Raw genomic sequence first — 24,472 nt, forward strand, 5'->3', positions numbered from 1 at the left:
GTTTGACTTATTAAAAAACTACAGGATTTAGTTATTTTTTATTTGGTAATTAATATTAAGAAAATGGGAAGGCTGCTAGCATGCACATTCGGGTCGTTTTTGTGGAACCGTTTAGAAAACGACCCGAGCTTTGAGTGTCAATTGTTTGGGGGAGGACCGCACTTGGGGCGGCTGATCGGATCCAAATTCAATATTTTAAAAAAAATTAATTATTTGGAAATTTTATATACACAAATTAAAATATATATACTTGATTATTTAATTTTAGGTTGGTGCCAAATTAATTCCTATGTCGTTCTCGAAATCAATACTGATGCTAAAGTTATGGTTGAAGTCGAACAACATGCTATGAGGCTCATGATTAGGTATTGGCAAATATAATCGAAAATAGGTATAAATAAAACGTAGAACCGATTATTTTTTAAAAAAATGTATAATTGTTTTTACCATTAAAGATATCGAATATCGATCATTGCATTAAACTATTATTTCTCGTTAACATCTTCTCATTAAGGCCTGAAAACTCTTGAGGGCGTAATATTCTCAACATTGTACTAATTATAAAATCGAGGATGAAAGTAGTTTGAGTTATATTTATTTATTAAAATTGTACAATAATCATTAATAACGTTCCGATTGTTCAAATTTGATCTTGCCATAAGTATATCAATTGTGTTTTGAAAAAACTTGGACATTTTCTCGACTTGAAAACATGTTGCAACACTGAGCTCGGGCAAGTTGCTCCAGTGGTTGAGCTCACTCCAATGTATCAATTGGCCCTTGTTCGATGCGGCCCCCACCCCTTTAGACTAGGAATTTCAAAAAAAAAAATGTTGCAACACTCATATAGATCTCTAACTACGTTCGAAACACGAATACGAACCAAAATTTAGACATAATCTTTTCATAAATTTGGAGTTATTTTCTAAAAAAAAAATTCAACTCCGTATCTCGAGTATGCTCTCCAAAGTATTCTTGTCGTATTATATACATTAGCAACAATACACACGTATTGCGTGTTTAATTAATTTTGTTAACAAAATTATGTGTCATGTGCTTAATTATAATATAATATGTAGTAACACAGATTCTATTTTAAGATAATAATATGTTAAACATGATTTAGGGTTGGTAATTAACCAATTTCGGGGCTTAATCGGACTTCAGAATCAAAAATTGGATTTTCATTTTCTGAGCCAGTTCGGACGGTCCGAAGAAGACTTCGGACGGCCCGAACTCAGCACACCGGGGGCTCCGAAGGTGAGCTTGTTGACTTCGGAGTTAAGGCAAGTTCGGACGATCCGAAGTAGGATCGGACGGCCCGAACTTCACCTGTGCCAAGTAAGCAGGATTACTCAGCCATGGTTTTTGACAAGTGTCGAATTTAGGACACTTCGGACGACCCGAAGTGGTGATCGGACGGTCCGAACTCGACGTGTCTCGCATGCAGGCAGTGAGTTGGATCGGACGATCCGAACCCCAGTTCGGAGGGCCCGAACTCGACCAGAAATTTTCCTATAAATAGGACTCGTTCAATTTCAATTTGAATTACAAATTTCCGAGTTTCCTTCTCCAGTTATATAGTGTGAGTTATACACTTGAAGGCCCTATCGGTTATAATCGAGGTTTTGGATTAACCAAGGTGTGGTTATAGTCATCCGGGACCAGCGACTCCAAAGGGTTATCTACGGACGAAGGTATGGTTCGGGAATCTATTTAAGTTTTGGGAGTACTTATTAGCTTAGTTAAGACATATAAAACTTATGTAGTGATGCGGTGAACTTTTGAATATAGGCTTGGAGCCTAGGATCTACTATACTTGAACTAGCTTAGAGGTACGTACACATTGACTAAGATTTCCAGCGAGTATACATGTTTATATGTTGCATTTATTTGGCATTATTATATGGCATGATATATGATTTACCGTTTTCCATATTCATATGTCATGTGCATATACACGTTGAGCCTATACCTTGTTATACATGATTATAGAGCCGCTCAGCTCTATACTCGATAGTCTGTCACTGAGAGTACCGCGATGGCGGGGACATGTATGTCTGACTACTCTGGTGTACTAGACGAGTGTGGTTGCACCCAGAGGTTGATCCGTGTGGTGGCAGCACTCATGTGGCGCCGGTACTGAACATGACTTTTCAGATGACCTTTTACTAGTCATCATGTTGCATGCATTATATACATATGTTTACTCATGTTTATGTACTGGGCGTTAGCGCTCACGTCCTAGTTGTTATTTGGACACCCTATTCCACGGGGTAGGTCGCAGGATGGACGGAGCTGGTAGTTCAAGGCAGGACTAGGGAGCAGGAGCCTTGAGGAGTTTATTATACAGCAGGATTCGATATAGTTGTATAATGTTTACTTTTAAGTTTTTCGATATGGTTGTATCACTACAGTATTAAGCCTGGATATATTTTACTAAGCTGATATGTAAATTATGGATTATGTTTCCGCACGTTTTACTCTGTTAAGTATTTTGTTGTATTAAGTTTAATGCATGTTATTAGTTGCCAGTTAGTAGGTGATTCCATGCAGGGTCACTACATTTTTGGTATCAGAGCATGCTTAGATTTTGGGAATTAGTACTTGGGATTTAGTTTAGTCTTGAGTAATTCTTGCGCATTTGGAATTTTAATGTGCAATTCTTTTCAGGATATGGCTGACGAAAGTCACGGTAGTGTTGGTCAGGGAGGTGGTCATCATCGTCATCATTGCCATCATGATGATCGATATCGTCCTAATGAGGGTAGACGTCGTTACTCTATCAATAAGTTCATGCAAGTATGACCGAAACCCTTGGTGGGAGGCGAGAATCCTGAACAAGCAAGAGGTTGGATGTCTAAACTCGAGAGTGCGTTTCGAGCTTTCGATTGCACTGAGGAGCAGAAACTGGAAGTTCTAGAATTCGTTCTAGAGGATCGAGCACGCTTATGGTGGGATGCCAAAGCTACTCAAGCACGTACTGAGAGAGGACAGGTGACTTGGGGGAATTTCTGTCAGCAGTTTCAGAAACTGTATTTTCCTCCAACAGTTTGACAGGCACGATCTATGGAGTTGCTGACTCTGAGGAAAGGATCAATGACTATTGATCAATATCAGCAACGATTTCTTGATCTGCTACCTTTTAGCCCTCATATCAATGACAGTGATGCGTCCAAGTATGATATCTTTCTGCAAGGCCTGAATCAAGATATCTACTCACAAGTTGTCGTATGTGATAATCCGACATCTTATGAGACTTTGGTGAACCGTTGCCGTAAAGTGGAGAAGAGCAATAGGTGGGCACTTTTGATGATGTCAGGACAGCCTAGTGGATCTCTTGGGCCTAGGGCTCAATTTGTTGTGCAATCTGGACCTATGTCTTCTTCTACTCCTACTAATTCGTCTGGTTCTCGTGGCTCACGAGGTACATTTCGCTTTGGGAAGAAGAAGAAGAAGAAGAAGGAATTTTGCAGTCACTGTGGTGGGAAGCATCCTGCAGCTTCATGTCGAAAAGCTACTAGTGCTTGTTATATTTGTGGTGAGCAGGGACATCTGCGGAGAGATTGTCCTCAGCGTATGGGTTCTGCTAGTGGATCGGGATCACAGGTTGGATCTCAGACTTCTACTTTTCCATGTCAGCAGACAACACCACAGAGTTCTTCTGGTTACCGTCCACAGACTCAAGGGCAGGTATTTGCTCTATCTCAGGAGCAGGCTACTGAGGAAAGTGATCGCATGTTGGCAGGTACCTTTTTGTTATGTGGTATTCCTGCACTTGTTTTAATTGATACTGGAGCATCGCATTCCTTTATTTTTAGTCGCTTTGTTAAGAGACATAGATTACCTTATGTATCATTAGATATGGATTTAGTTGTATCTACTCCGCTGGAGCAGGAGGTAGTAAATAAGTGTCTAGTGATGGGTTGTCTTCTAGAGTTTGAGAGTAATGTGTTATCGGCTAATTTGATGATATTAGCGATGACAGATTTTGATTGTATTTTGGAAATAGATATGCTGACTTTATATCACGCTACTGTGGATTGTTGTCAACGTCTGGTACAGTTTCATCCGGATGAGGGTGATACCTGGTACTTTTATGGTGAGGGTGCGCGACCTCCAATGCCACTTGTATCGGCTCTGAAGGCATGTCATGTCTTGAAGTCAGGTGGGGAGGGCTACCTCATTTATGCAGTTGATATGTCCACGAGTAGTTCGAGTATTGATTAGCTACCGATTGTCAGCGAGTTTCCTAACGTATTCCCTGATGAGATTCATGGTTTTCCTCCGGTTCGAGAGGTTGAATTTGGTATTGATCTAGTACCAGGAACGACGCCTATATCTCGAGCACCTTATCGTCTAGCACCGTTAGAGATGAGGGAATTGAAACAGCAGTTGCAAGATCTGCTTGATAAGGGATATATTCGTCCGAGTGTTTCTCCGTGGGGAGCGCCTGTGTTATTTGTCAAGAATAAGGATGGATCGATGCGATTATGTATTGACTACAGGCAGTTGAATCGTGTCACCGTCAAGAATAAGTATCCTTTGCCGCGGATTGATGATCTGTTCGATCAATTACAGGGTACTTCTGTTTACTCGAAGATAGATCTGAGATCTGGATACCACCAGATGCGGGTACGAGACTCAGATATTTCTATGACTGCTTTCAGGACCAGATACGACCATTATGAATTTTTGGTGATGCCATTCGATTTGACGAATGCACCGGCAGTCTTTATGAATCTGATGAATCAGGTATTTAGAGAATATCTGGATAGATTTGTCATCGTCTTTATTGATGATATTTTTGTCTATTCTCATGACAAGAATAAGCATGCACAGCATCTGAGAATTGTTTTACAGACGTTACGAGATAAGCAGTTGTATGCGAAATTGAGCAAGTGTGAATTCTGGATTGATCGGGTAGTGTTTCTCGGTCATGTGATTTTTAGTGAAGGAATATATGTTGATTTAAGTAAGATAGAGGCAGTGCTGAACTGGTCTCGTCCGACGACGGTTGTTGAGATTCGAAGTTTTTTGGGTCTAGCGGGTTATTACCGTCGGTTCATCGAGAATTTTGCACAGTTGTTCAGGCCTTTGACACAGCTTACACGGAAAGATGTTGCCTTCATATGGTCCTCGGATTGTGAGGAGTCATTTCACGAGCTGCGTAGATGTCTTACTACTGCACCTGTGCTAGCTCTACCTTCTGGATCAGGAGGTTATGTTGTCTATACTGATGCCTCTGGTCAGGGGTTAGGATGTGTTCTTACACAGCATGGACATGTTATTGTCTATGCTTCTCGACAGTTGAAGACGCATGAGAATAATTATCCAGTTCATGATCTCGAGTTAGCCGCCATTGTATTTGCACTCAAGATTTGGAGGCATTATTTTTATGGCGAGAAATTTGAGATATTCACGGACCACAAGAGTTTGAAGTATTTATTCACTCAGGCGGAGTTGAATATGCGACAGAGATGCTAGATGGATCTTTTGAAGGATTATGATTGTGAAATCAAATATCATCCAGGTTCTGCTAATCTTACTGCTGATGCCTTGAGTCAGCAGGTGAGACTTTCTGCACTTCAGACTAGTGAAATATCTCATTTGGTTCAAGAGTGTTTTTCATTGAATTTTATACTCAAGCACAAGAAATGAAGAAATGGAATTCGTTTGTATACTATATTATCTGAGCCAACATTGTATTCTCGGATCAGAGATGCTCAGATATCTGATGTTAAGACTCAGCATTTGGCACGTATAGCCAATGGGGGTAATACACCTGGATTCCATTTTCAGGCAGATGGTTTATTGTGCTTATCAAATCGAGTGGTTGTACCTGATGTTACGGAGCTCAGGAATGATATTCTATCTCAAGCTCACAGGAATCGATTGTCTGTTCATCCTGGAAGCATGAAAATGTATAAAGACTTGCGAACCAGATTCTGGTGAAAATGGATGAAGCGGAGTGTATATCAGTTTGTTTCAAGATGTTTGGTTTGCCAACAGGTCAAGGCTGAACACCGACGACCAGGTGGATTACTGCAGAATCTTGAGATTCCCGAATGGTAGTGGGAGCATGTGACTATGGATTTTGTCACCCACTTGCATATGATTTCACGTCAGTGTGATGCTATCTGGGTCGTTGTTGACCGTTTGACAAAATCAGCACACTTTATTCCTTACAACCAGGAGTATTCTTATAATCGCATGGCACGCTTATATATCTAGGAGATAGTGTGATTACATGAAATTCCAGTGAGCATAGTTAGTGATAGAGATCTACGATTTACCTCACGTTTCTGGGGTAGTTTTCAGCAGGCGTTGGGTATCACTCTGAGTTTGAGCACTGCATATCATCTGGAGACTGACGGGTAGTCAGAGCGAACTATTTGTACGCTGGAGGATATGCTACGTTCTTCTGTCATGGATTTTAGCTTATCTGGGCAGGATCAGTTACCTTTGATCGAATTTGCCTACAATAACAGTTATCATCGTAGTATTGATATGACACCTTTCGAGGCATTGTATGGTCGACGGTGTCGTACTCCGTTATTCTGGGATGAAGTTGGGGAACGACAAGTCGAGGGTTCTGAATTGGTGCAGCAGATTGTAGACAAGGTAGATTTGATCAAGCGGATGATCAAAGCTGCTCAAGATCAACAAGCCAGTTACGCTAATATTTACCGCAGGCCACTTCAGTTTGAGCCTGGTGAATATGTGTTCCTACGAGTGTCACCTTTTAGGAAGGTGATGAGGTTCGGTATGAAAGGCAAGTTATCACCTCGTTTCATTGGGTTTTTCCAGATACTGGAGAAGATTGGAGATATTGTATATCGTTTGGCGTTATCGCCATCTCTTTTCAGTATACATAATGTTTTTCATGTGTCGTTACTTCGACAGTACATAGCTGATGAATCTCATATTATCCAGCATACTGATATTCAGCTAGAACCAAATCTATCTTTTGTTGAGCGACCACTCCGTATCCTAGACAGGAAGGAGAAAATTCTTCAGAACAAGACTATACCACTTGTGATGGTACAGTGGCAGCGCCGAGGCGTTGAAGAAGCAACTTGGGAAACCGAGAGCTATATGCGGGCTGAATATCCTGAGTTGTTTGCTTTGTACTTTTGATTACCATGTAAAAATGTAATTACAGTTGTTGTAATAAAACATGGTTTGATGTTTCATATTGTTATCTTGATTTGTCTTTAGATTTTATTTCGCAGACGAAATATCTAAAGGTGGGGAGAATGTAGTAACCCAGATTCCATTTTAAGATAATAATATGTTAAACATGATTTAGGGTTGGTAATTAACCAATTTCGGGGCTTAATCGGACTTCAGAATCAAGAATTTGATTTTCATTTTCTGAGCCAGTTCGGACGGTCCGAACTCAGCACACCGGGGGCTCCGAAGGTGAGCTTGTTGACTTCGGAGTTAAGGCAAGTTCGGACGATCCGAAGTAGGATCGGACGGCCCGAACTTCACCTGTGCCAAGTAGGCAGGATTACTCAGCCATGGTTTTTGACTAGTGTCGAATTTAGGACACTTCGGATGATCCGAAGTTGTGATCGGACGGTCCAAACTCGACGTGTCTCGCATGCAGGCAGTGAGTTGGATCGGACGATCCGAACCCCAGTTCGGAGGGCCCGACCTCGACCAGAAATTTTCCTATAAATAGGACTCGTTCGATTTCAATTTGAATTACAAATTTTCGAGTTTCCTTCTTCAGTTATATAGTGTGAGTTATACACTTGAGGGCCCTGTCGGTTATAATCGAGGTTCTGGAATAACCAAGGTGTGGTTATAGTCATCCGGGACCAGCAACTCCAAAGGGCTATCTACGGACGAAGGTATGGTCCGGGAATCTATTTAAGTTTTGGGAGTACTTATTAGCTTAGTTAAGGCTTATAGAACTTATGTAGTGATACGGTGAACTTTTGAATATAGGCTTGGAACCTAGGATCTACTATACTTGAACTAGCTTAGAGGTACGTACACATTGACTGAGATTGCCAGCGAGTATACATGTTTATATGTTGCATTTATTTGGCATTATTATATGACATGATATACGATTTACCGTTTTCCATATTCATATGTCATGTACATATACACGTTGAGCTTATACCTTGTTATACCTGATTATAGAGCCGCTCAGCTCTATACTCGATATTCTGTCACTGAGAGTACCGCGACAGCGGGGACATGTATGTTTGACTACTCTGGTGTACTAGACGAGTGTGGTTGCACCCAGAGGTTGATCCGTGCGGTGGCAGCACTCATGTGACGCCGGTACTGAGCATGACTTTTCAGATGGCCTTTTACTAGTCATCATGTTGCATGCATTATATACATATGTTTACTCATGTTTATGTACTGGGCGTTAGCGCTCACGTCCTAGTTGTTATCTTGAACACCCTATTTCACGGGGTAGGTTGCAGGATGAACAGAGCTGGTAGTTCAAGGCAGGACTAGGGAGCAGGAGCCTTGAGGAGTTTATTATACAACAGGATTCGATATAGCTGTATAATGTTTACTTTTAAGTTTTTCGATATGGTTGTATCACTACAGTATTAAGTCTGGATATATTTTACTAAGCTGATATGTAAATTATGGATTATGTTTCCGCACGTTTTACTCTGTTAAGTATTTTGCTGTATTAAGTTTAATGCATGCTGTTAGTTTCCAGTTAGTAGGTGATTCCATGCAGGGTCACTACATAATATTATTTTTAAATGTGCATATTTCATTTTTTGCAATTTGATAATTTTGTGGGTTTTTTGTTATTTATTAAGTCAACTAAAACCTTCTTACTTAATAGACAAAAACTCTTATGAGAGGGTCTCACATGTCATTTTTGTGAGACGGATCTCCTATTTGAGTTACCCATTAAAAAATATTATCTTTTATAACAAAATTATTACTTATTATTGTAAATATGGGTAGAATTGGCCCGTCTCACATATTTTATAGTATAAATATTTTAGCAAAATAAATTACAATTTGAAATTTTAACACAAGTGATCAACATAGTTTCTTTGGTTTGGATGTCACAAAAATAAATTAATGTTGATGTGGGCCGTATTGGGGCCCAAATTCCATGTAGTTAATTGAATGTAGTCCATTCAACAGCCCACATGCTGACTTGGAGCACTGTCATGTTATTATTATTATTATTATTATTATTATTATTATTATTATTATATATTTAAATATGGAGATTTTGATTGGGCGGTGGCAGGAGCACATTGACCCCACCATTTATCAGCTTACTGCCTTCCCCTTCTTTGTCACCACAACCTTTATGGTGTACACTGTACAGTGCTTTTTTAATTGAATTTTTTTTTTTTTTAAATTCTTAATTTTTTGCTCAAATCAATAAAATTTTATATAATCTGGGATATAAAAATAAAGTATTTTAATAATGGCCATCACATCAAAGAGATCGAATAAAAAATAATTATGCAGGTGTAAATGGATACTGATGCAAACTAAAGAAATTATATAACGTCCCTTCAGTAATAAATGTAACAAGTAATTGATTAAGCACTGTTGAACTACTCCTCTAGTTGCAGACACAGTTAAGGAGTGTTTGCAATAGATTGTATTTTTGTAAAAGTGATTAATTTATAAATTATAAAAAAATTAAGAAAAATCAAAAGTAGGTAGTATTTGGAAATAAATATGAAAATCTAAAAATTAAAGTTGAGAAGTGTTTGATAATAAGTGATTTAGAATGATTTTAACAATGACCTTCTTATTAGAATCACTTTTGGAGAATCATAATCACCACATGACTAGATTTTGGATTTCAATTAAGTTAAGCATAAGCTAACACATAATCTAGGTTTAAGAAACACACAAAAATAATTTTTTTAAGCCAAAAACTAACAATCATTTTTTTTAGTAATTGCAAACACTCCCTTAATAATACACATCCAACATGGTATAAATAATTACAGTTTGGTATATAAGTTCAATTTATATATCTCATACCACACATCAAACGATATTCAGATACGCATGTTAAAATTTAGAAGGCCTCGAGCGTCGACATAGTTGTTATCAAAACTCTTCTTGAGGCATAATTTGGGATTGGACAAGTTTTTTTGCACGAGTTAAAATAATATATGTACGAGCTAGGTTACAATTTTTTTTATGGATTTTCGCCGATTCTATCTTTCACGAACTCACTGATATAGGGATGAATCACACCTGCACGGGGGGCAACTTGAAGTATCCATTAATATGGATGGATTTCTCTGATTTCAGGGAATGTTCTCAATTTTGTCTAAACTTACATTAATTGTGATATGCTTTTATTACTCGATTAGAGATCTCGAACTCAATTATCTTCTCTACGTACGTAGCTTACGTATCAATTGAGACATAGAAATTCCTACGAGATAAAAATCTGTAATATCAATCAAGTGTTGCTAAGAATGTCACGTATCTAAAGTCAAAAATTCCAAATATAAAGCGAAAATGTATTCATAAAATAGAATTCCACTTATTTGTTGATGATCATGTCTCAATAAAAATATAAGAAATTGAAGACGCGACTTCAACCTATAAAATATTCGATTGACTGATAATAAACACTAAATACAGAGGTTGCAACAGAAACAATAAATAAATCACTAAATAGACAAAAGAAAAAGCACATATCCAACTATACAATATTCCCCAAGCGAGCTGTCCACAAACCGAAATTAGTACTAATCCTAGCCAGTATTATAACCATCACACCAAATATTAAATTATAAACCAAACATGGTTTTTGTTTCTTTTGTGTTTTACTCTAAGTTTTCAATCAAATGGGTTTTACACAAATTTAAAATGATTATTTTGATTCTGAATTTTTAAAATTTTAGTGTAGTTTTATATTATATTTAATTTAAGAGATGAAAGTTATACAATTTTTAATGCAAAAACATGACTACATGATTTTTATATATTAAAACAAATTAAATCTAGCGGCAAAGGTCGAGACATTTGGCGATAATTTATTTATTTATATGTAATGTGGTGCGAAACACATTTTTTTAAAAAATAATTTTTATTTTTAATAATTTTATTTTTCTTATAAATAATTATTTTATGTATTTTATACATACGAAAAATATATCTCTAAACATAAATTGAAACTAGCTAATAATGATTACTTAATCGATTTGAGGCCCATATTAATTACTCAAAAAAGGTTGACATATATCCCCCGATTTCTCTTTATTTTCTCATCATAACTATGCATGTGCGGAACATTAAATCATTTTTTTAACCACATGTTAGTGTGTCTGGATGTAAAATTTCTTCCATTCAAAACTTTTTTTTTCTTTTTTTCCAAATAAGCATTTAAAAAAAAAAACAACTTATATTTGGCGCACAAATTTATTTTATTTTTTTAATATGGATTATGATTTTAGCTCTCGCTTTTCTTTCAAAAAATATTTATTTAACTATTATTATTTTATATCCAAACCATATCACATTACATTTAAAAATACAATAAAAAGAGCTTAATATAAATTATTTTCAATGATTGAACGTCTTCATAATTCAATCATTCTAATTTCATCCAATTTAGCAACTTGATATAAAAGCGGCTCATTCTATGTCACACCATGAATATTACTTACCATGTATTTTTATACAAGATATTGGTCACATCGTTTTAATTCAAAGTAAGTGTAAAACATACCAAATTAAGGTAGTGTTTTTTAAAATTTCTAGAAAATATTTCTCAGTTTTAACTTGAAAATTTTGATAGAAAAAACTGATAAGTACTTTCTAAAGCGGTACATAACACTAACTAAGAAGACAAAAGGAAAACCAATGGGGTTATTATTTATCAAGCCTACTTCTATCTAATGGACCAAAGGAGCACAAATTAACCCAGCCCACAACACCCTGATGTGGGCCTCAGCACGTTGCTGAAAATGGGAGCCCAAAAACTTGGGCGGGAAAGATAGCCGTTGCCTCCGCAAACCTCAAAATACCGCCAAAATCAATTCGGGCAGCTAAAAATTGGAAAAAAAAAAATAAATTAAAATCTTTTTATTATTTATTTTTTCAGCTCGGTGTTCATATAAAGAATCATTCTTTAAAGCATGGACTCTATCTCATATTTTGCCGCCTTCTTTCAAAGTGTCTTCAAATTCCCTTCTCCCTTTTTGGTTATTCTTCTCCAAGTTTTCTTGATTTTTCCAAACCTTTTTTATCTGCTTCTACCAAAGAATTTGTTCTCGAACTGATTCCCTCCCCGAAAAAGTTCGTCCTTTCTGCTGAATTTTTTTTTCTTCGGGGATTATTTTGACATGGGTTTTTCGAAGAGCCGTCAAGTTGATTCAGGTAAAGAACCCGACTGGGTTCTGGCCGGAATTTCGATCTGGGCACCGCTGAAATCGATATCCACGAAGCGCGGCCAGGGAAACGAAGCAGAGGAAGAAGAAGGCGCGTGCTCCACGACCCCGACGGCGCGTGAGTCGAAGATACCGGAGAGACTTCCCTGCCCTCCGGCCCCGAGGAAGCGCCGCCCCAATTCACGGTGCCACTCGAACGGAAATAGAGAATTCTTCAATCCTCCCGACTTGGAATCGGTATTTATTCGCCACGCTGAGAGAGCCAGCTGAGTCGAGGACTCCTATGAATTTGCTTGCCAAATCGGAGTTGTAATATTTGCAAGATTTTTTTTTTACCTTGGATTACTATGATTTCTTAGTACTGTTTGGCAAATGTTGTTCGAAGCTTATTAGAACTTGTCTGAGTCGATATTTGGATGTAATGTACACATACAATGGAACCTAGTTACTTACTTGTCAGTCTGATTTGGTACTTCATATTAAGCCCCAATCCACTTAATTATTTGTCATAAAAATTCATATTTTTTTGGTTTGAACTTTGAACTATTTGATGGGATTCGTCTTCTAATGGCTTGGCTTGACAAATTATTCATAAATTTTCTTCTAAGTTCAAGAAGTTTAAATTGGTAGTAGTATTGTTTTAAAAATTTGAAATGTAATCTATTCTTTTGATTTCTTGGCCACCAAGTAGCAACATTGTCTTTTATTTATTATTTTTATATAAAAATATGGGCCCCCCCACAAATATATGATGAATGCAGTCAATTTCCTCGTAATTGTAGTAGTAAAAGGACAAGCACTTGCATAATTGAGGTCCATTAAAATAGAATCCAATGTAGGGTTCTTATGACTTCAAAGACACTGCCCCCCACCACATGATTCTTGCTCATAAAATAACATACGTATATGTGTAATTCTGACAAAATAACATGTAGGCGAATATGCTTAACTAGGGGAATATACATACTTATATGTGTAATAAAAGGCATGTCTAGATTTGAAATTTAATATAGTTAATTTTACTATAAATTAAAATTTGAAAATGTTCAAGATTTATATTTTCAAATTAAAAAAAAAGTCCTAATTGGGAAGGCTTGAGAAAAAACGAGAGATATGAAGTGAGTATTATTTTTTTTATGCGAGCATGTGATCCTATAAACATTTTTTGGAAAGAAAGAATTCAACCTTCAAAGAAAATTTAATTGGTTGGGATTAGTGAAAAAGTATTTCTCGCATCATATATCATCATCATATTCATATCATTGTTTATTTTGATGTAACATAAAGTGCTATGAGATATATTAAAAATGAAGTCAAAAATTTTATTAAATTATAAATCAAATAATTTGTGATATATCCAGATCTTGTTTGTGCATTTGAACTAGTAACATGTGTCTCATATTCTCATTGGATTCCCCTTACAAATAATGGAGAAGATAGGCATCAATTTTTATCTGTTCCCTTGTGGGCAGCAGCTTCGGTTACCAAAAAGTCCTATTTATTTAATTTGCTCAATTATTGTACCACTTTCTTGTCCTTTTCCCCCTCCTTATGGAAAACAGATTAAGAAGTAATAAATTACTATAAGTGATGTTGACTATGATACTTAATTACTCATAAATTAAATCTCAATTAATATGTAATTACTTCAAACTGCTGGTTTCGAGGCCGTATAAAATTATATTACCGATAGTTAATAAAGTGTCTCCAAATAACTAGCAATAATTATCACATTCTTTGTTTAAACAACATAAATTTCATATTTTGGACAAATTTCTAAGTTATTTAAAAAACCAAATTGAAGTTTTCATTATAAATTGATAAATTATTTAATCCCACGATGATTACATCAAATTAATTCTTAAAACATTAAGGTTGTGATATAACTAATTATTTCTAGTGAGTCGTGACACACATGATGTGTGTGATCAGTAAAAAAATAATAAAAATAAAAGAATGAAATATTTTTAAAAATTTTAAAATTAAATTATCAATTTTGAAATTGAACTGATATAATCAATTTTTGAAATAATAAAAAATTATATATAGGGTGAAAATAGATTTTAGTAAAAGACAGTTTTTAAAAATTAGCAATAAACCATTTTAGTTTGATTATTGAAGGTGTTTTATGAAAACAGAAAATTATACCATGAGCTTAATTTGAGGCTACGTTTACTTGTCTTGATAAATAAAAGATTACATAATTAATACCGACTAATCTTATGTTTACTTGCAAAATTAAAAATGAGTATAAATATTTCGGCCCGTTAATGATATGATTCACAGATGATTTTTAGTCCTAAATTTTTTATGGGATTATAAATCTTTACAAGGTGAGAGAGTGAAAAATTTTTAATCCATTCAACTAAACATATTATTATTTATCCATAACCACTCTATATTCTATAAAATTATCTTAATAATCATACTTTAATATATCCTTGCTCGATCCTATCATTTAAGGTGAACGCATGCTGATAGTATAGGATGCTCGTGCATTATTAATACTAATAATAATAGAGGTATAACAAACAAGTAACATTTGCCAATGAGCCCTTGGCCCAATGGTTAAGGGTGAGGCCCTGAGACCAATTGGTCTCAGGTTCGATTTCCGTTGATGGCGGGTAAGTTTTCTAATTTATTTAGGTAGATTTAAGTAGTTTCATTGCTCGAGATAAGCAAGTCTCGAGTCCATGCTCAAGTCACGTCGGTTGTACGGGCAGTTTCATTACATTGTTGTATCGTATAATTGTAATATTGATGAAATATTGTACTTGTACTCTAAAAAAAACAAACAAGTAACATTCAACGGATGGACAAGCCCATGAGAAGAATGAAAAATTAAAAGAAATTGAAGTGAAAATATTAGACATGCTCACATGGGATGGAAAAAGGAACCTAAAGAAGAACAGTGCTATTTTGGAGAATAATAAAGACAACGAGATAAAATAATTATTGAATGCCATCATTTAATTACATTCGTACCCTTTTTCTTATTTATTTATGTTATATATATACTTTCGGCCCAGCTTGGAAACTATCGGGCCACATTTATTGGGCTTTCAGCGGATCCATATGGCCAATGCCCAATGCAAAGTCGGAATTCACTGTGATTTCAAGAATGATATTTGATTTATTTATTTATTTTTTTTATCAAAAGAATGATATTTGATTTGAGAGAGGATTTGAGTGATATATTTCAAATAACATAATTTTTTTGGTATACATCAATTCAAGCCCAATATAATATTATACATCATAAATTATCAAAGCGGTGTATATTCTCGTTATCCATGCAATATTTATTAATTACATCAATCTTTTTAATGAAGTCAAATGTGCATTCGATAACCATATTGATTATTGCATCACACATTAGGACGGCATAAATGATAGATCCCAAAACTATCTGGAAAGAGTCTAATTAGGTATTTGCAAAAGATGTAGAAAACAGTAACTCAATACATACACAAGCATCTGCAGATCTTTAAACTGAGATGTACCTTAAATATTCAGCAAATTGTATGTCTACTTACATAAAAAAAAAAAAAAAAAAAAAAAATTGCATATAAGTTTTCTGTGTTCGCCACACCCCTTATTTGATTCACTCACTCCTGATTGATTCCATAAGCAAAGTTTTGAATAGATTTCAAAGACAAGCAATCAATTAAACATCAATTATCAATTGAACCGGAAACGTCGCAGTTGATTCCCAAAACTTGAGCTTTCGGCTCCAATCATGTGTGCATGTGGCCAAAAGATATAATAGTTTTGCGAATCCTTGTATAACATAGTATTAATGTCATGATTGTAGAGACTTCATTCTCCACAATGAAGTTTATCATGAAATTACACTTTACATTTAGTAAATTCGGCCAGAGCCTCGGCATAGTCTCTATGAAAACAATTAGTCCATCACGAAACTTGTCAACCTTTCCATAAGAGCTGAAATGTACCAGAAGGCATCTAATTTTGATTACCGTACAACAGGTGTGGGAGTAGCATCTAAATGTACAGCTCTTCCGAAGAATTGTGCATGCCTACATTCCAGCTTTAGTTCTTTGAAGTCACAGAAACGTCATGTGGGGGTTTAAGGTTTTTCAATCCATTCAAGGAGCATGAAGCAATCCCCGAAATTCTGCAATAAACCTTGTTCAATGTGAAAGATTCAACTTCGAAAGTTTCTACAGTACCTTTATTGTTGAGGCCTTAAGTGCAACTTATAAGCCTGTATTTCCATGGGAGAGATAATGACGTGTCCTTCCTGTGCACCACTTCCAAACTGCTCGCTGTAGCCAAGTATATCGGTGTCTTCGTGCAAAAGATTCAGAGAAGTGGCTTTTGCATTCGAAACTGTAAGACCGTTGAACATGTCAAACAGATTGATTGGCTCATCGGCTATAGATGAACAATGTGACCTCCCTTTTCGACAATACGAAGAATCCCAGTGTCGCCTCTGCAAAATAAGCACAAATTTGGGCTCTTCAGGGGGCTGTTGAGTGTATTTTGAAGGCCGGGGAACCTTAAAATTCACAATATGCAAATCGCATGGCAAGGAAGCCACCAAGGGAGAAAAGGATCTTGGGGGTGGCTGCGCAGATATAGCTTCAGCTTTTTTCGCGATGAATATTTGTAATGGATAGTTCAAGTGTGCACCAACCAGATGAGATAGAAGAGATGGACTCAAGGGACGAGGATTCAAGGTGGGATTTGCAGATGAAGATATGTTAGACTCCAGGACGATGTGGAAAAGAACATTCATTGGACGATTATCCATCACTCCTTGGCCCAGACCGCGGTCATCATCTCTAACCAGCCGACGATCAAGCATGATCTCCAACCACCCATTTTCCAAGCTCGCCACACCCAAGGATTGCCTAGTATGAACAGAGAAACGTTCTCCATTTGAGCCTACCATGAATGCAAGAGATGGCATTGGATAGTAATTTCCTTGCAAAGGTATCTTGTCATAAGTTTCCCTACGACTCATTTGAAATCCGTTGAGATCAGAGTAAAAGATTCTATTGTTATCAACGTTAGTCTTATATCTAGCTATCAGTTCCTTATCATCAAACTCTTGCCCAATAAGCTCAACATGATACTCTTTCTCAATAACAAATTCCTGTATGGAATTTTCACAATTGTATACACGGGTACTATGGGATACTGGGGTTTTTTCCCCCGATGTCCTTGGTAAAGAAAAAACTTCCCGCACCAAATGCCCTTCTGCAACCACCATTTGTCCGCCAGGAAGGCTGATAGGCTCAGCATTACCATTCGGTTTAAAGAGGTAGGCTCCACTCCCCGTGCTAGAGTACATACCGAGTTCTTCATCGATAACAGTTAGGTGACCATCCTCGCGACTTATTTTCTGCAGCTGACCATAGCTTACATTAAAGAAGAGGGTCTGATGTTGATTGCTGATTTCAACTAAGTCAGTTTTTAAACGACTACAAGCATATGGGGTGGGACAAGATCGCTGCTTGGGTGAAGTGAAAATTTTAACGCTTGCTGGTTTGGCCTTCTCACATCCCACAAATCCGTTGGCAATATAATATGTCTGTAACCCCATGGCAGGGACAGAAGCTTTCCAGTAAAGACGATGCTTTCCTGTAAATATCCTGTTAATATCATGATGCAGTTCAGGAGAGATCTGACTCTTGACACACGTCCAGTTTGAGTCCAACACTGTAGCATCGGGACTTTCCACAATCAACATCACGACTTCATTTGTTGTCTGCTCCAGTGGGTTAAAAATGACTACAGTCTGCAGAGTTCCTTCATGAGCACCAATTGCTCTATGCACAGGTTGTGCATCATATTTAGATCTTGTTTGTGCAGGTTCAAAGTGAGCTGGGTTTTGATCGTTCTTTTCGTGGCGGATTCCAAACAGAACTTCAATAGCCTTGGCCATGAAAATTTGTAGGTCTTGTAAAGCCAGATGCATACGTGTCCCGTAGTCTTCAACCACGTGGTCCTTAGCTGTACCAGTCACTCCATCATGATGCTGAAACAGAGCTAAGTTCCGTCTAGCAGCTGTCAGCTTATACGAAAACCCAGTAGGCAATTTTTCACATTGTATTCGCTGGCAGTGTCCCAATAGAAAAGCCATCATCATTTCTGCACTGCGAAGTGTTTGCTCCAGTACCCGGTCAACAGCCTTGAAGAAAGGCCTGGAGACATAATAGCCACTCCAATAATCATTTTTCCTATCTGCGTAGGTGAAGAAATCTCCTGATAGAGAAGGAAAGCCTCCGATTTCACCAGAGCCAATTTCCTCAGAATGTGAATAATTTATTCGATCTGCCTCACGTCGTAGGGTGCTGAAATAGTCATCCAAAGTACCAAATTTGGCCTCCGCATTCAAGCTAGGATCAGAATTAATATAATCGAACAACATTTGATAATTCCTGAATTGAGCTTCAGCCTCATCAATACTGATGTAGCGGAAATCATCACCAAGGGGAACAAGGAGTGTGTTTGTACGGTAAAGAGTTGATTTCTTCCTATACTGATCCAACAATTTAAGTGCCATCTCCTTAACATTTTCCTGGTCAGTCTCCACAGGATGTTGTCCCCAGGGGCAACGCTCATAGACAAAACCACGCATTCGAGCAAAGTCAAACTGACAACAAACAGCAGGTTCCGGCCCACAAGTATGTGGAATATCATAAGAATAGAAGGGCATCATGTGAACAAAAATATCAGTTGTTTCTTCAGCATCCCAGCTCTGTCGCCATACAAACTCCAAATTCTTGTGCCAGGCCAGTTCCTTTTTCAATTCGTAATGTGTTCGCTGTATAAGCATGTTCTCAAAACCCATGCGCCGGAGAAGATATGCCATGGTGGATGAATATCCAAATGGATCGATGGACCAAGAATTTTTAGGAATAACACCAACAGTTTCGTTTAACCACATATTACCCTCTGTTATCTGCAACATGCACACAAACACGTGACTGTATAGAGAGTAGAGTCTCCGGTCAATCCTAAATCATAATTGAGGAATATAAATGCAAAGCAGAAGTTATCATTTGAAGCACATAAACATAGACCTTCAGGTGGAAATAAAATAAAAAAGTCAAAGCAACTATTCCACCATGAAACACAAATATTATGCAGATTTTTGGCTAAAACTTTGAGGGTGAAGGGACAGAAATACGTAAGTAAAACAGATACTCCTCCACCTTATCATCAGTAAATAAAAACATAATTATGAAACCTTGGATAACAGGAAAGATAAAACTAGATAACTAAGACTAAACTTTACCTTGACACAATAATATCTAACGAATGCAATGTACTGTCATTATTCTGACTGTTTCACATGAGTTTTAGAAAATTATAAACATAACTGCAAGTCTGCAACTTCTTCAACTGGGACAAAACTGAAAGCACAAAGAGGCAATTCACAATCAAATTAACAATAATTGGTTTGGATGAAACTAAGAAACCTACCGCCCATCTAAGAGCTTGTTAATAGAACTACTGATACCCATACACTTCACACTTTAAAAAAAAAAAAAAAAAAGTAAAAAAACACACAGAAGTATCAAGAGCATAGACATAAAAAAAATTTGACTAAAGGAATATAAATATCACCTGTTCGATGATAGCAAAGTAATGTGAGTTAGCCTGCAGAACAAAAATTAAACAGATAACCAGTAAGATTAGGCAGCTCAGCAAAATTGATGAAATCAAAATTCCAAGACAGATAAATGGAAAATATGAGACGAGAAAGTATTTCAAGCCTTTGAGAGAACAAGCTCCCTGAGAATCGAGGAAAAATGTAGACATGATATTGTATTCAAGGGAGTAAATGATGGCAGGATAAGAAAAACAGCAACTAAATGTTTTTACAAGTCCAATGGGTATTATAATTAGAAGCATGAAACACCAAAGTATAACAAATCCCCAAATAGAGAAAGGTAAACTCGTAAAGAATATGAACCAATGTACATCAACATGCAGTATAACAAGAGAAGAGAGAAGTAACTTTAACTCAATTATTCACAGAAAAAAAGGAACATTACCTCATCATTCATCACCCATCCACCTCCAACAATTTCTAGCTGTCCATTCCTCACTAAATTGATGAAGGATTCTCTTTTAGCATCTGACGCGTCTCTCCACCATCTATCTAAGTAAGACATCTCTTCCCATATAAACTTCCTCCGATTATCCTACAAATTTAGTACTTTGATCGGTACAGTATGACATTTTAAACCTCAAAGCCCTCAAGTTTCATGATCATTTCATCCCATCTTTCAGCTTGTCAAACTAAAAAACGAGCACATAACCTCTCTTTTAACAGCAAGAAAAGTTGATAAGAGTTTTCCTCAGTCCAAAAGGCTATAGCTTTTCTAAGAAGTCAACAGTATTGAAACCATATGACACTCAATCACAAAATCCACCAGTAGTTAGAAAATTAACAGTATCACCGATTTATGACATAAGAAAAGAGCTGTATTAACCTTAGAGAGCGTTTCAACTATAGTATCAAGAATGTGCCTTGACTGCCGATCGTAATACTCCTCAACAGTGAGCTTCCATCCAGGATCATTATGCGAATGCGGTACCACGAAAACCTTCAATTTCTCATCATTCCACTCAGTTCCTTTGTAAGTCACGCGCCACCCTTGCTTCCACTCCCCGCCGTCCTGATCCAAGAACTGAATTTTATCGTAGAGCCCTTTGGTGGTAATGTCAACAGCGGCATCCAAAACGGTGGCGTTCTGGGACTTGTGGATCACAGGTTTTCGCGGGCGTGGGACCCGGGGCTTTGAAGCTTGGAAGTGGAGAGGCTTGGGAACGCCGTAGTGAAAGAGAATGAATATTAGGAAGAGGAACGTGAGAGAAAGGCCGATTGTGAATAGATTAGAGAGAATGAAGTCGCGGGAAGTTGTCACGGCGGTGCGCTTTCTGGTCTTGAGACCGGCGCGGGGTTGTTTCACCGTGGGTCTGCCGGTGATCGAGACTGGGAGAAGGGATTGCGCCCATCCACCGCCGCCGCGGCGGGAGGAGAAAGACATGCTGTTGACTGAGATCCGTCGGAATATTCGCAAACAGTGAGTGAGTGCTATCGGGGACGGGCCAAGTGTTATGCTCAGCGATTCTGTACGGATGCTCTTTTATAATAAAAACATAATAATAAAAATCAGGTATCAAAAAATAATAATAATAGTAATAAAAATCACACTTATTTATCAGTGTTTTAATTTTAATTTTTATTATTAATTTTTTTAAAAAAAAACCAGTGTTTTATCTTCAACAAAGCTGTTGCGAATGGATGTGGATGCAGGCTATTGTCTGTCACGCCATGTTTACGGGGCAGGGGTGATTGTTCGGAATAATCTTGATAGAATTGTGGGGGTTATTATGACATATTTGATCTGACGAGCAAGTTCAAGAAATGGGGTTGAATTGATGGTTATTCGAATCAGTATTGAATAATGTCGAAGATATGAATCAATCAATATTTGCATTTTTTTTGATTATTTCATGACAGTTCAAACAATAACTTTTTTTTAGTGAGAATTGAAGATTAAATGATTTAATCATTATGGATATCCTACTTGAATTTATGGAATATTGTGTTTAAAAAATAAAAAAAAAAAACTTCAACAAAGCTAAACTAACTTATCCAAAAGAAATCTTAAAAAGATTTTTTCTATTTGTCTACTTAATTAATATAAAAAAATTTTGTTGTATTCTGAAAACATTTTTTTATTATAAATTTTGTTTATAAAAGGATTATGACATATTTCATTGCCATAGACATTTACATCGATGCTTATGACATAAACTAGTGAAATGTCACAAAACATCTGAAATGAAAAATGATTAAAATCATGAAAAAAAAAATTTAAAAATATGAAATTAAGAATGAAATTGAACATGTATATATACATATACATAAAATAGCAGTTTCCTTAAATAAACCAATATAATCCACAATAATCCAAACAAGATCGCAGCTCCGCTTCAGCGTCCAGCTTCGCGGCGATTCCTGTTGGATTTTCTCCGACAACGGTTGTCAGATCCGACCCACTTCCATTCGTGCAGCCGTCTCTGTGTCTCAGGTGATGAAACCTTTTGCCATCCGCTAACCATGTCTTTATTTTTCTTCGATTCTTACGCACAGGCGTGCTAGTCCTTTTCGTTCCTTTTGGGTTTTGTATTTCTGGGATGAGGGAGATAATATTAGATCTACATGGTTCATGATTAATCACCAGTGCCCTTTTGCGTCCGTATAAATTTTTTTATGATTTGGAGCGATGCCTTCCGAGGAAAGATTTAATTTTCTAAACAAAATTTGGGAAGTTTTTCAAAGGGCTCGTGAGTAGAGTGTGTTAGATTAGTTGTAGAATGCTTAGAAGAGTGAAATCATGTGAATCGATCTCTGGTTTGAGAACGGGGCCTAATTTGGCTGAATTGAGTTTGATGTATAGTGGAGAGCTCATTGGCTCGGTTTTGATCTATGGATGCCAATTGAAGTTATATGTGCCTTAAGGCGGGTTGGACAAGTGTAGCAAGTGGAGTCGACCTGAAATGAAATGATAGTCAAATTTTAATGCATTGTGTAATTTTTCTATACATATTCGGTTTCCCTGAAAATTCATTGAGCAGATCCTTCACTTAATTCACGCTATTGTCTTTCACACTCACTTTGCTTGTTATTTATCCTATATGTTGGGTTTTGTTGTCACGATTTAGTTCTTATCTTGTTTTGTGATGGTGGGGAGATGTGCTTGATATTTACTAATATCTTTACTGGAAAAAGATATGATATGAATTCGAATGATAAGGAGTTTTTTTCCCCTCTAATCAATGGCCTTTTATATAAACATTACAGGATTTGATAGCATAGTGATCACAAATTCAAGAAACTGAGCATACGCGGTCAACAAAATGCCCGCACAGAAGATAGAAACAGGTCATAATGATGTTGTTCATGATGTTTCCATGGATTACTATGGGAAACGTGTGGCAACAGCATCATCTGATGCCACTATTAAGATAATTGGTATCAGCAATAACTCGACATCTCAACATATGGCTACCTTGAGCGGGCATCAAGGGCCCGTCTGGCAGGTTTCTTGGGCACACCCCAAGTTTGGTTCGATTCTCGCATCCTGTTCTTATGATGGTAAAATCATAATCTGGAAGGAAGGTAATCAGAATGATTGGTCTCAGTCTCATATCTTCACGAACCACAAGTCATCTGTCAATTCCATTGCTTGGGCGCCCCACGAGCTTGAACTCTCCTTGGCATGTGGTTCCTCCGATGGTAATATTTCTGTCTATACAGCTCAACCAGATGGTAGTTGGGAGACTACGAGAATAGAACAAGCCCACCCTGTGGGGGTGACTGCTGTTAGTTGGGCTCCTTCAATGGCCCCTGGTGCATTAGTTGGATCTGGGCTGCTGGATCCTGTGCAGAAGCTGGCTTCTGGTGGCTGTGATAACACTGTGAAAGTGTGGAAACTATACAGTGGTAACTGGAAAATGGACTGTTTCCCGGCTCTGCAGATGCACTCAGATTGGGTGAGAGATGTCGCATGGGCACCAAATTTGGGGCTTCCAAAGTCCACAATGGCGAGTGCTTCTCAGGATGGAAAGGTGGTTATATGGACTGTGGCAAAAGACGGTGATCAATGGGAGGGTAAAGTATTAAAGGACTTCAAGACACCGGTTTGGAGGGTTTCGTGGTCTCTGACCGGGAACTTCTTGGCCGTTGCAGCTGGGGACAACAACGTTACACTCTGGAAAGAAGCTGTTGATGGAGAGTGGCAAGAGGTCACCACAGTTGATCAATAGAATACAGGCTTTTTAAGTTGTTAAAACGGATTATTTGCTTGTCGATCTACACTTGAGGATTTTGTTGATGACCATTTTCTTTATATATACTTTGTCGTTCAATCTTTTTGTCTGTATGGAATGAACATGCTAGTCTGATTTAACAGTGTTTTTTTTTTAGAATATATTTTATATTGCGTACGAAGATAAATGGAAGAAAACAGAAACGTTGTTTTGTTTTATAAATAGAAAACACTTAATTATTTAGATATGGTAAAAATATCGAATATAACTTGCTA

At 37.1% G+C, this 24,472-nt stretch overlaps 2 protein-coding genes across 2 annotated transcripts; one reads left to right on the top strand and one right to left on the bottom strand.

The window, feature by feature from the left end:
• Positions 1-16,135: 16,135 nt before the first annotated feature.
• On the bottom strand, positions 16,136-21,509 carry LOC140886757 (alpha-mannosidase 2). Its single transcript, XM_073293556.1, has 4 exons — positions 20,849-21,509; positions 20,408-20,557; positions 19,977-20,009; positions 16,136-19,308 (listed from the first exon to the last, which is right to left on the bottom strand). Exons 1-4 carry the CDS (start codon positions 21,404-21,406, stop codon positions 16,570-16,572), a joined length of 3,480 nt encoding a protein of 1,159 aa, XP_073149657.1. The 5' UTR covers positions 21,407-21,509; the 3' UTR covers positions 16,136-16,569.
• A 771-nt stretch (positions 21,510-22,280) lies between these two features.
• LOC140891168 (protein transport protein SEC13 homolog B-like) lies at positions 22,281-24,335 on the top strand. The gene is made up of 2 exons (XM_073299511.1): positions 22,281-22,456; positions 23,230-24,335. The coding sequence occupies exon 2, from the start codon at positions 23,286-23,288 to the stop codon at positions 24,192-24,194; it is 909 nt and encodes a 302-aa protein (XP_073155612.1). The 5' UTR covers positions 22,281-22,456; positions 23,230-23,285; the 3' UTR covers positions 24,195-24,335.
• Positions 24,336-24,472: the final 137 nt, after the last annotated feature.

The sequence above is a fragment of the Henckelia pumila genome, chromosome 3, assembly GCF_033568475.1.
Source record: "Henckelia pumila isolate YLH828 chromosome 3, ASM3356847v2, whole genome shotgun sequence".
In the NCBI taxonomy this organism is placed as follows: Eukaryota; Viridiplantae; Streptophyta; class Magnoliopsida; order Lamiales; family Gesneriaceae; genus Henckelia; species Henckelia pumila.